Genomic DNA, 13,459 nt, shown 5'->3' on the forward strand with positions numbered 1-13,459 from the left:
CTCTGCTCTGCCGAGTTAACTCTAGCACGCTCTGATGATTTAGCTCTGCATATTTAGATCTGCTCTGACAAGCTTGTTCTGCTCTGGAGATTTTAGCTCTGACTAGGGAAGTTCAGCTCTGGAGACTTCATCTCTGACTCTGCAACGGGCTTTTCGGCTATGGCGCAGGCTTTTCAGCTCTGACGCGGGCTTTTCAGCTCTGTACACCAGAGTGTGCCTAAAAACGCCATTCTTAACCCAAAATCTCCAAAATTACACTCTTCCATCTATAAAACCTAAATCTCCTGCAAAGCATAAAACAAACCATAAAACACACCAATTTCCAGAAGATTTAACTTAAAATATGCACATGCAAACCCCTAAAATTAGAACAATTAAGCAAATCAACTCTCTGCTCAAACTTTGAACAAGGTGTTCTTGAGCCTACAAGGTTGTATGATTGAAATGATGAAGGTTAAGGGGCAAAATTGCTAGAAGGTACCCTATATGAAGAAGGATGCACTTACTGACATGGAATTCTTCCTTTGAATTTGGAAGTTTCTCTTGTTTTAGTAAGAGAATGCATCAACTACATTGTTGACCAAGGAATACAGGGACTGACTCAACTCGAAGACCTATCAACACAGCTAGGACAGGAACAAGAGGGAATGACAGGGCTAGAACGAAGGATGGTTGAACTTGGGCTGATGGCAAGAGGTTTGTAAGTTGTTCTATGGCTACGATTTTTGTGTTTTATGCCTAGAAAACATGTATAGCTTAATTTCAGCCATGTTTAAGGTGTAAACATTTTAGATCGTGTTTATATGAAATGAAAAGGACAGCCACACAAGGCTCTATTCTACACAGCATACAACCAAGAAACAAGCAACATAGGGGGCAACAATTAAAAACATCTCATACATGAATGTAAATTGTAATCATCGATGTGTAGGGGGGAAGCACCTAGGTGAGCATAATTTCATCATTTCAAAGCCCAGTTCATCACTACCACACAGTGCACTACTCACAGAAGGAATTCCACCATCAACAAAACATAATCAGACAGATATTACCGCAAATAATTGAGGTTAAAAGGAAGATCTCACCCAATTAAAATTAGGTAGCAGAATCCTCAACATACGGATTAGGGCTGGCGCACTACCGCAGGGGTGGCTTCCAGCTCCGCCACCAACTTTCAGCCACCAATCACTTCACTTTCAACTGCAGTTGTCATAGATTTAGGGCTACGAGTCATTCCCTTACAAGAGGCAGCGGCGGCAGATGGCCATAGGGAGGGGGCCGACGGTGGATCAGTAGCCGAGTGGGGCGGCAGTAGATCGGTCGCCGACACGCGTGCTGGTAGTCGAAGTCGCGCCCCTTCAAATCTCCACTCGTCGGCAGTAGATCGACCTTCATCGTGCGAATCAACCCCATATCCGAGTTCTTCGCGCTTGAGTAGTCAATAGACCACGGAAACTCAACCTCCGACGGCGCCGATCATTGGGAACAATCGTCTTCAGTATCGGGTATCTCCTCATCGCTCAGATACTTCTCCCATTTGGATTTCATCACCGCGGTGGGAGATGGAAGGGTATTAGCGGTTGACGGCGCCGCACGGTGGTAAGATTTGTGTCGGTGTAGGGTTTCAGTGGGCGAGAGCAATCGGGAGAGAGAGAGTCGCCGATCTAGGGTTTGAGAGGGATAGAGGCTATTGCGGCGCAAGTTAGAGAAAAGAGTGTTGGAAGCATTTCTTTTGTTTTAGGGTTAGGCGCCGATTTAGGTTAGGAGTAATTTGACCATTTTTTTAATTAATTAGTGTAACTAATTACACCCTTATTATGTCTAAAATAGGAATGGGACAGCCCAGAAAGGAAAATAGGCCATCAATAATGGGACGGAGGGAGTATATTATAATTGAAGAAATTTGTAGTTTCTTCTACAAAAGATAAATAAAAATTAAGCTCATAATTACCTAAGTGACTAACTATGGCGGCTGGATTTGATGGATGCTTTAATATCAATAAATTGACTACCATCACCTAAAAAAAAGTACCAGATCTGGATTATGAGCTTAGGAATTATGAATTCTGAAATTGACTTAGGAATTTAGGATTACGGTTGAATAAAAATAAAAATTAAAAATAATATATATTTAAATATATTCGGGTTGACGGGTCGGATTTGGACCGGATCTGAATTTTAAATCTACTACTCCAGATTAGGATTCGAAAAATTAGAGAGTGGTCTAGATTCAGCGGGTCCAAATTTTACAAGGTCCAAATTCGGAAAAAAATGGTCCGTGGATTTGGACCGGGTCTCGAATCCATTGCCATCCCTACTAACATAATTGCAATTCTGCATATCAAACTTTTTGAGAATTTCTCAAACATATTTCTTTTGAGAAATAAAAGTACCTGCGACTCCTTGTACCACTTTTATATCAAGAAAATAATGTGATTTCCAAAGATCCGACATCAAATTCAAGCATCATGGATTGCTTAAATTGTTCAAACATATTGGAATCATTTTCGGTATATAGTAAATCATCCTCATACAATAAACATCCTTCATTCATTTTCAAATTTTGTAAATAATGTATGCTCGTAAGGACATTTTTGAAAACCTTCCTTCAAAAAATAAGCTTCTATAAGACTATACCAAGCTCTTGAAGCTTGTTTTAGTCCATAAAGCGCATTTTTTAGTTTGTAAACTTTATGCTCATCGCCAATTTTCAAATAACCAAGAGGTTGATCGATGTATATCTTATTCGTCAAGTCTCCATGTAGAAATGTTGACTTCACGTCCAACTGAAAAATTGGCCATGAGTTTTGCGCTACTACTGCAATCACTAATCTAATCGTGTCATGTCTCACAACACGAGCAAAAACTTCTTCGTAATCGATGCCGTATTCTTGCTTGTAGCCCTTTGCTACGAGTCATGCCTTGAATTTGTCAACCTCGCCATTCTCATTTAGCTTCGTCTTGAAAACCCACTGCTTAATGCCTAATTGTTCTTAATTTGGGGGTTTGTTTGTGCCATGTTAGAGTTAATTATTCTGGAATTTGGTGCGTTTATGAGTTTGTTTTATGCTTTGCAGGAGATTTTTATAAAATAGGAGAAAGAATGATATTCTGGAGATTTTGGATTAGAATTGCGTATTCTGGCGCAAACTGGTGCCAGAGCTGAAAAACCCGCGCCAGAACTGACCACGCTCAACAGAGCTGAAATGCTATAGCCAAAGCTGACTTCCATAGTCAGAGCTTACTATCTCCAGAGCTGAACTTTATCTCCAGAGCTGAATGTTTCAGAACAGACTACAACTCTACAGAGCTGAACTTTCCAGAGCTGACTTAGTGTACAGAGTTGATAGTGCGCGCACAGTTGCCAGAGCTGGCGATCACGCGCAATGCGGCCAGCACGGTTCCAGAGTTAGCAAATATTCGCCAGAGCTGCCGTTACTTGCAGAGCACGCTGCCAGCTGGACTTTCCTTTGATTTCACGATTCTATCTTTAAAGCCCAGTTTTGCAAGGCCTTTTTGATCAGCATTAGGGTTGAAAGAAAGTCTATAAATAGGGCCTTAATGTTCATGTAATAATCATCCTTTGCCCTAATCTTTTGTTTCCGTCTTTGAGAATTAAGCTTCCGTCAAAGCAACCAAATACGTTAGGGTTTTTCAAGTTTTTTTAGTTCTTCAAGTTTTTGAGATTTTTGTTTTAGTTTAATTTCAAGTTTAGTTTTGCTTTAGTTTCCGATTGAAGTTGTAATCAAGTGACAGTGATTGCATCCTCAAGAAGTTCATGGTATTTCGTATTTACTTTAATTCGTTTGCTTCATTATGTTTACGTTTAACTTTCAATTATGTAATTTAGTTTATTTCCATTAGATTAGAAGCTTTAATTAAAGTTATTTAAATTCGTAGTTAGAAGCGTTTAAATTCTTAGTTGCCTTTACTTTAATCGTTTATTTCTGCCTAGGGTTTAATGGTTTCTTTATGCATGAGTTTTTACGTTTTGTTCTTTTTCGCCTAGTTAATTCTAAGTTCAATTTTAAATTAAGTTTTTAATTACAAGTCTTAGTTTAATAATCAAAGTTTACTGCTTTCATTGTGACATAATTAGAAGCCCTTTAAGATCTTCATTGAGAGACGACATTGGGTCAACTTACCATTGCTAGAGTGTCCTTGTTGTTGGGAACCTTGTGGAATATCCTAATCCTTGTTTTGATGATACCAAAATCCATAGGTCTTAATTGTAATAGACTAGAACAGTTTTGAACTCAAGTGTTAGAGTTCGTTTCTAGTTTAGCTTGCGGTTCTGAAGACTGAAGACTAAAGACTGAAGGACGAAGGATTGAAGACTGAAGACTGAAGATACCAACTGAAGTATCAGTTGAAGAATCAGTTCGGAACTGATTACTTAATGCGTGCTGAGTGGACTCAGCGGACTGATACTAAAGTCAAGTACCAGTTAAACATTCTTCCTCGGACTGAACTTCCAACGTTCAAAGGAAGCCACATACTCACAAAAGTACAGCCGCATTAAATGCAGAGATCTCAGGATCTCTTTATCTCTGCAGAGGTCATTCCTATTTGGTGGCTACTTTATCAGAGACGTCACATCTCTTGTCCTTCAAGAGAGCCGTTTCCACCAAACAAGGAACCTCGAAGATTGAAGCCTCAGCCCAAATTCGAAATGCTCTCCAACGGAAGAAATCTTGAAGACGTTCTCCGCCAACGGATCTATTCAAGACCTTTCCTATAAATAGCGTTTGAGGATCACTTCAATCTTCACCGATTCAACGACATAAGCTGAAGCTCTGCCAAAATCGCTACTCAGCCTAAAGCTTAACCTCCCCAAAGCTTGAATCGAAGAAGAGAATTCCAGAGCTAAAATCAGTCACTGCTGATTACATACATTCTCTTAGACCTTAGGCAAATCTCTGTTTACCCAGAAGCCAAGGTCAAACTTGCTCCAAAGAACTTGTTCTTTGAAGTACAGTTGGCAACATTCAAACCTCCTTTCAAGAATAAAGAGTAGAGTGTTTGAGTGATTCGGAGTTCAGGAAGGTACTCTGACTCTGAGAAGTCTTAGCGCGGGTTGTGCTAAGCGAGATAAATCCGACACGAGTGAAGTGTGGGTACTGAAGAAGTGGTTTCTTTAGTGGTACGGTTGTGTGCACCCGGCAAGCACACGGTTCGGTTTGCAGTGCACCAATTAAGCACTTGCAGAGTGGATTGTTGGTCTGATCAACCGACCGTGGATGTAGGAAAGGTTTTTCCGAACCACGTAAAAGTCTTTGTGTTATTTACAGCTTTCAGTTTTACATTCTTACTTGTGTTGTTTCAATCGATAAACTGAATACTGAATAACTGCAAAGAGAAATCTAAGACTAACAACGTGCTCAACCGAGGCTATTACGAAATTAAGTTTATTTCCGCTGCGTATGATATCAGTCTGACTGAACTATCTTCTAATAGTCAGGAAGAGTGTTATCATCTCTGTTTTTAGCAAACTCGACTGAAGCCCTTACGTGCATCAGTTAAGTTCCAGTAACTTAACTGATAACTCCTTACTGAAGAGTCTTCAGTATCAGTCGTCAACCCTATTTGGTCAAAACTCTTTTCAGTTAACAGGCGTCATAGTTTGCGTGTAAAAGTTTGATTTTGATCTCTATCTTGAGATCCCTCAGTTTTGAGGAAAGAAAAATAGCCCATAGGTGTATTCCCCCCCCCATACACGTATTCGAGACCCTCCGGACCTAACACTTGTTCTATTGCAAGTCAGTCTAGAGGTGTTTTAGGTTGAGTCACCCACGTCACACCTATTGTCTTTTGACCTTTTGGAAGCTCAGTGAGTTCCCAAGTATAATTTCTTTTAATGGTAGCGATCTCTGCATCCATAGCTTGACGCCATTTTGATTCTTTGACAGCATCTTCGAAAGCTATTGGATCACAATCTGCAAATAAGGCTAAATGAGCAAGTGAGTCTTCAGCAGCTTCATTGGTGATTCCATCAACATGGTAATCCTTCATCCATGAAGGTCGCTTGCTAACACGTAGAGGATCTTTGTTGCTTGCAGCATCAATATGTTGGTTTCTCGACGTCTCATCAACGGGCACTTCTTCAGATTGGTTTGGAATCTACTCACTTGACTGGTCTTCTTCATTATCTTCTTTGCCATCGAAGCTAGTTGGAATTTGTCGTCCAACTACATCACTTTTCCATGTCTAGAATCTGTCTTCATGAAAAACTACATCACAACTTACAATATTTTTTTTCTGTGATGTGATTATACAACCTGTGACCATGTGATTGATTGCTGACTCCGAGAAAAATACATTTTTCTCCTTTATCGTCGAGCTTTTTTCTCTTCTGATTTGGAACATGAGCATACGCGATACAACCAAAAACTTGAAAATGGTAATCGACATGTCTAGGTCTGCGTCTGCTCCAGGCTTCTTCGAGTGTCACATTTTTAACAAAAAGTGTAGGACTTATGTTCAAAATGTGAATGCTCCAAAGGACAACTTTAAGCCAAAACATTCTTGGAACGTTGCTTCTCGCCAAAATACTTCGAACCATATTCATTATCGTACGATTTTTCTTCTTGCACACACCATTTTGTTGGGGCGTGTAGGCAATTGTGCGTTGTCTTCAGATGCCATTCATCTCACATAAATTTCTGAATTCTTGTGAGTTGTATTCTCTTCCACGATCAGTTCAGAGAATTTTTATAGGGCTGCCAGCATCTTTCTCGGCAAGAGCTTTGAACTTTTTGAAGGATTAGAAAGCTTCAGATTTCTCCTGAAAAAGATATACCCATATTTTCCGAGAAAAATCATCAATGAAGGTAATTAAATATCGCTTGCCTCCAATGGATGATGGATTTATCGGCTTGCAAATATCAGAGTGCACCAACTCGAGCGGCTTCTTTGCTCTATACGATTTTTCCACTGGAAATTGGTTTCGTGGTTGTTTACTAACAACACAATTGATGAGGGGTGAAATATGTATTCATCCAGGATCGTGCCACGTGGTCTACTCAAATAAGCTAGAATATTAGAGGAGACGGATAGCACCAAAGAACACTCATCTTCAGACAATTTCCAGAGAAGACCGAAACAGAGAAGACCGAACCAGAGAGGACCGAACCAAAGAAGACCGAACCAGAGAAGATCAAGCCAGAGAAGTGGATATCAGAGAAGCAGCTCCAGACCAAGCCAGAGAAGCGGTCCCAGGGCTAGTATTAAAGGCAATACCACGACAAAGAATCTGACACATTTTCATGATATATTCGTTTAGGCCTAGATAGTTAGTGCGCGGAGCGCGTGTATCAGGATGAAATTACTGTAATACTCTTCTTGTAACCTCTATAAATAGTCCATCCTCATAATAATATACACACGATATTTACCACACCAAAACACTCTAAGGCTTTTCTCTCTTGTGTATGAAAACTCAAGTGAACCAAAAGAAATCTCTCTCCGTCCAAATATCTAGTTTAATTCTGTACTCATCAACAATCATCACAAATCTGAGAAGAAACTTCAATTGGAGGAAGGCCGGACACCATATTCTTTTGTTGTAGAGTTTTCAGCCCACTAGAACTTAGATATTCGTAGCGAAAATGCCACAACCATGTCTCGTCATTCATTCTTGCTGAGAAACATGCAGTTATCATGTTGGTTGTGTTGTGAAAGTATAGAGGAAACATCCGATTCATCGTCATCTTGACTTTAACAACCAAATCTGATTTTTTATCAAAAATATTGCAAACACCATCTTTAATGGAGATTGCAAATCCCTTCTCTTGCAATTGGCCAAGACTCAACAAATTCATTTTCAAATCTCGAACAAAAAGAACATCTGATATGATTTGAAAAGAATTATTGGTTTGGATTTTTACCTTCCATTTTCCCATCATGGAGATTCTGGAATTGTCTCCAAACTTCACTTTATCACGAAACGTTTCGTTCAACTCAAAAAATGCAGACTTGTTTCCACACATATGGTTGCTACATCCTGTATCCAAGTACCACATGTTCTCACAAGATTCTTCCTACACGTGACAGACCATCAACAAGGATAGTTCCTCCTCATTTTCAGCAAAATGAGATTTTTCTGGTTCTTTGGATAATTTGGTTCTACATTCTGATTTGTAGTGACCAAATTTGTGGCATCTGTAACACTCCACATTAGATTTATCAAATCTTGTGAACTTTTGTGGCATGCATTGCCATCGGCTCTTTGTTGGGAATTCCTCCGATCAGTGTTACCTTTGCCTCTTCCTTTTTGTGAGATGTTAGTCGAGGCTTGCAAAGCTTGCTCCTCAGTATCTTGTTGTGTCATTTTTTGTTCATGAACCTTGTAATTCATCAATTGAAAGAGCGTCAAGATCATTTGACTCCTCAATTGAACACACCACATAGTTAAATTTTGGTGTCATTGATCGAAAGATCTTCTCCAGCACCATTATGTCCTCTATCTTCTCTCCATGAACATGCATTTTGTTCACAATAGCCATCGTTCTGGAGAAAAAAAATCAGAAATGGACTCGCCAGATTTCATACGAAGCATTTCAAACTCCGTGCGAAGTGTTTGAAGTAATTGTCGTCTTGATTTCTTTGATCCTTGAAATTTCTGTTTCATGGAATCCCACATCTGCTTGGAAGATTCTTTACTAAGAATAGTTTCCAAAATGGAGCGATCAATGGCATGGAAAAGATAGTTCTTTGCCTTTAAATCTTTCAGCTCCATTGCTTCTAACTCGACCTTTTGCGCATTTGTCATCTCTGGCGTGACTGGTTCTAGTACTCCAGAATCAACAACAATCTTTGTACCTCAAGAAATTTTCCATCAACATGCTCCAATGGTCATAGTGGTCGTCAAATGCCTTGGAGTTAACTCTTTTTTTTTTTTTTGAAAAACTCTCCCCAATGAACACTCAAATTATGATAATCTGGCTCTGATACCACTGATAGATATGATAAATATCATAAAATAGAAGAGAGAATTTATGGAAGTGTTGAAAACTTTATTGATCAATAGCCTATTTGTAGGCACCAAAGCAAATAACAACAAATCTTAATCAATGGCTAATGATTAAGAATAAGGAACAAACTAACAAACTCCTCTAAACTAGGAGATAGACATAAAGAAATAACAAACACCGGCCGTTGGACATGGTCTTGTATTAGCTAAGTCAGATTATTCAAGTAAATTAAACAATAATACACTCAATTATTTTATTAAAACTCCTATCACTCTCAATTATATCTTAAAAATTGGGACGGAGTAAAAATTGGAATTGAGGGAGTATTAGTTAAGGTGAGGTTTCAAACTTTTCGTGATATATAGGACGCATATACTTTATGTAAATCGGTTGTCGCACGTGTTTCTAGAAGTCCTCAATTATATCAAACAAAATTTAAACTTCCATGATAAGAAAATGCATATATGATACCCAAAACATGAATCTTCATGCGTGACGACCAAACAAAATTTAGCACTAGTGTGAACAACTAAAGTGAAAGTACTCTGCTTATTTGAAATACCTCACAGTCCAAACTAATAAGTCGTACCTTTATTTCTTTTATAATATAATATTACAATTTACTCTCAAGACTTCTAATTAATTAACATCTTTTCCAATAACTTGACCAAAATAGTTCACAAAACTCAAACCAAACATACTTTACATCAAATATATATTTTTCATATGTACACAGTAAGAGTCAGAACTGCCATGCTAATTAATAAATTTTAAGTACAATAAGTGCAATAACAAAATAAACTTCATATTAATTTGCTTATGCTATAGTTACACCAATTGCTATCGTTTCTCGATCAACAACAAACAAATACTATCGAAACAGTACAAACAATACAAATTAAAACAGACAGTAATGCTCCAGGAAATCAATATCCTAGCTACCTAAACAAACTCCATATCAGACATATATCATGTCTCAAATGGACAAAAAATCATAATCCTCCCCAAAGCCAAACATTCAAAGTAAAAAAGAAAAGTTAAAAAACTGGCACATCTAAGGAAGAATATTATCATCTTCCTCGATCTTATTCATTTCACCACTACAATTAAACATGCATGCAACTCGCGACAATGGTTCAGTGTTCCACAAAATCCGCCTACGTCCTCGCCCTCACGAGGGGCGACGTCATTGGAGAGTGAGGCGACGACATCATGATCTCGTCCAGCCGCCGGAACGACAAGCTCACCTCGAGCTTGCTCCTCCTCCTGCATGGCTTCCTAGCCGCCGCCGCCTCCGAGTTGCTACTACTCTGTATCACCAACTTGGCGATCCTGTTCAGCGCGACGCGCATGGTGTCGTCGTCCATGTTGGCGAAGCAGACGCGGAACCACCCGGGCTCGGAGCAGTGGAACGACGCGCCGGGGGAGACGTTGATCCGGACGTCATGGATGACCACGCGCCACAGCTCCATCTCGGCCTCGAACGTCGCCGCCTTCAGCAGCCGCCGCAGGTCCATCCAGCAGTAGAGCCCCGCGCTGCCCCTGAGGCTGCCCAGTCCCATCTGGGCCAGCCCCCGGCACAGCACGCCTCGCCGCGCGCCCAGGCGTGCTGCGCTCTCGGCGAGGAACCGCTCCACGAAGGCCTCGTCCGACAGCATCGACGCCAGCATGTGCTGCGTCTGCGTGGAGACGAGGCCGAAGCTCGACATCTTCCGCGCGCAGGCGACCACGGCGTCGTTGTAGGAGTAGAGGATGCCGACGCGGAAGCCGGGGAAGCCGAGGTCCTTGGAGAGGCTGTAGACGATGTGGATGAGGTCGGTGTTGCAGTTTGGGTTTTCCTGCGCGATCTCGGCGATGCTGATGAAGCCGGGCTCGTCGAAGACGGTGGCGGAGTAGATCTCGTCGCAGATCAAGTGGATGTTCCGGTCGTTGGTGAAGCGCAGCGCCATTGTTAGAGCTTCTCGGTCGAGCACGGTGCCTAGTGGGTTTGAGGGGTTGTTGAGAAGCAGCCCTTTCACTTTCACGTTTGAGTCTTGAGCCGTTTTGTAGGCTGCTTCGAGGCCGGAGAGGGTCATCTTGAAGTCGTTCGAGCTGTCGCAGACGACGGGGACGAGCTTCACGCCCGTGCGCCACGTTAAATCGCGGTCGTTTCTGCATGCCGGAAATATATAATATTTAGTTTAAGATTTATTAAGGGGATGATAAGTTCAATTCTAATTATTATGATTATACAAACTAGATTTATCATATAAAATAAACGCTATGAATTTATTATGAAACATTATGAATTCGTTGTGAAAAATGATAAATTTTAAAAAGTAAAATTTTTGCCACATGAGATCAAACTCCAAACTATAAATTCATTCAACAAAGTGAATGATCCACTAAAGATCTTAATGATATACGAACTAAAAATAGTTCATATGTTAGTACAATATATAATTGAACATGTTTTCTTCCATATCTTGAAAAAGAGACAAACTAAATATACTTATTATTATTATTATTAAGTAAGATGCTTTAAAGGGGAACATGGAAAATGATAACTTAAGTAGCTGGAATAGTAGCAGATGTCGAAAAACAGTCATATGGTATTTGTCGTATTTATATCAAGTTCGAGAAAAGCGCTTTCAAATTTATTAGAGAGAGACGAATTAGTAATTGTGGTGCCCCCACCAATAATTTTTGATGAATTAATTTGCAACATGATGAATCAAATACATACAACTTAATTAAGAGATGCTTACGCTGGATAATATGGAGTGGGCACCAAGAGTGCGTCGCCGGGATCGGCCAAGCAGAAGGCCAGCGTTTCTTGAGCTCCGGTGGCGCCGCCGCTCATCACTATGCGGTCCGGGTCGAACCGGACTCTGTTTCCCCTCACTTTCTCCATGAATCTTGCAACAGCCTGCAAATAAATTCATTCAACATGTTAATATTGGAACTTGATGAATCTTGAAAATATTGTTGATATATACTATATGATAATGTGACATATATATATTGCTTACATTTCTGAATGCTGGCAAGCCATGATAATCTTGATAAATCGCTATGTCTTTGAACTCGCTCGCCCCTTCTGCCGTGCAAATGGAGGCCTTGGGATTGTTCCGCACCCACTCCTCTACTAAATCGAAGGATAGCTGCAGGAAAATACAAAATATTATATATATAAGACCAAATATAATAAACAAGAAAAGTTATAATTTCATTACAAATAATGAATGGTTACTTGGTTTTCTGCTAAGCCCATCTGAATAACTCCATTAGGATTCTGGGTGGGATGATAAGGATCGGTGTCGTACGCCTTCCAGCCGTCGAAAAATGCAGAGTTTTCGCCATGCCCGTCGTTGTTTGCAATCTTGGACAGAATCTGCTCTTGCTTCCTTAACGAGTGTTCCATTGTTTTTGTTTTTGTTCTTTTTCAGTTCAATGTCAAAAAGGAACTGTAGAAATGGAACAATATGAACAAAAGAATGAAGCAATGAAACGATGTTAATTAGATATGAAGTAGATTTGAAATGTGAGAATATGTTTAAGAGTAGAATATGGGAGTATATATATAGTAGTAGGAATTATGGTAGCATACTAATGTTCAAAATGAAGCTTCCTATGAAGGATACGCGAAAGGACTTGTTGAAGATAGGAATAAACAATACTCATCTCACCAAGGGACGGAGCAAAGCTCCAGGCATGACCTCACGATAGTTCGATTTCTTCTTAATAATTACTCTCTCAGTCCCATTAAGTATGACTCCTTACTTTTGGGCATAATTATTAAGTACTATAAAAATTATTAACAAATAAAAGTGATTGAGCTACAATTTTTTATGAGATAAAAGTGAATTCTTTAGAACGAGACGACCCAAAATGACAAATATTGAGTCGTATTAAATGGGACAGGGGGAGTATATTTAGGTTGAATTTTATTATACTATATAAATATTATGATTTCGTCCTTCCAAACTTGTTACTAAATGTAAAAAAGTAATTTTTGACTGCACATTTTTTGGATTCTATATGTATCATGCTAACAGTATTTAAGTTCTTAACAATACTTCAATATTGTATGTGAGTCATATATACCAAAAATTTCCACATGCACAATATACCAATATGTTTTTTTTTTCTTTGAAAATAAAAGCATTTTTTGAACATTGGCAGCCGGCTTTGAACTTGAATTAATCTCGAACAACCTTTTATCCACATATTACATATATCTATATATACTGTGAAGGCAAGAAAGACATGAAATAAATTCAACAGTCATTTGTTTGAAAAAAGTTAACTCTCTAAACATTGTCAAACTGCCAGCTCATCACCATGAATGATCAACCTAATAGTTCGTCACGCTTCAGAATTTTTATTTGCATTTAGTTAGATAAATAATTAATGGCTCAGAATTTTTATTTGCAATCTATATATAAATATATAATATAATGCATTAAAAGTAACAATTTCTATATTTTGGTTACCGCAATTTATAT

General features: G+C 39.3%; 1 protein-coding gene across 1 annotated transcript; it reads right to left on the reverse strand.

Moving 5' to 3' along the window:
• Window positions 1-9,756: 9,756 nt before the first annotated feature.
• Window positions 9,757-12,578, reverse strand: LOC131018069 (1-aminocyclopropane-1-carboxylate synthase-like). Its single transcript, XM_057946796.1, has 4 exons — window positions 12,205-12,578; window positions 11,984-12,115; window positions 11,720-11,880; window positions 9,757-11,123 (listed from the first exon to the last, which is right to left on the reverse strand). The coding sequence occupies exons 1-4, from the start codon at window positions 12,373-12,375 to the stop codon at window positions 10,130-10,132; spliced, it is 1,458 nt and encodes a 485-aa protein (XP_057802779.1). The 5' UTR covers window positions 12,376-12,578; the 3' UTR covers window positions 9,757-10,129.
• Window positions 12,579-13,459: the final 881 nt, after the last annotated feature.

Source organism: Salvia miltiorrhiza, chromosome 3 (assembly GCF_028751815.1).
Source record: "Salvia miltiorrhiza cultivar Shanhuang (shh) chromosome 3, IMPLAD_Smil_shh, whole genome shotgun sequence".
NCBI lineage: Eukaryota > Viridiplantae > Streptophyta > Magnoliopsida > Lamiales > Lamiaceae > Salvia > Salvia miltiorrhiza.

Bases quoted from the DNA above. Each gene is read 5' to 3' on its own strand.
- LOC131018069 (XM_057946796.1), bottom strand. From the start codon at position 12,375: ATGGAACACTCGTTAAGGAAGCAAGAGCAGATTCTGTCCAAGATTGCA. The intron at 11,881-11,983 runs GTAAGCAATATA...ATTTATTTGCAG, and splicing joins GCTTGCCAGCATTCAGAAAT to GCTGTTGCAAGATTCATGGA. The intron at 11,124-11,719 runs GTAAGCATCTCT...TCCGGCATGCAG, and splicing joins CCCACTCCATATTATCCAGC to AAACGACCGCGATTTAACGT.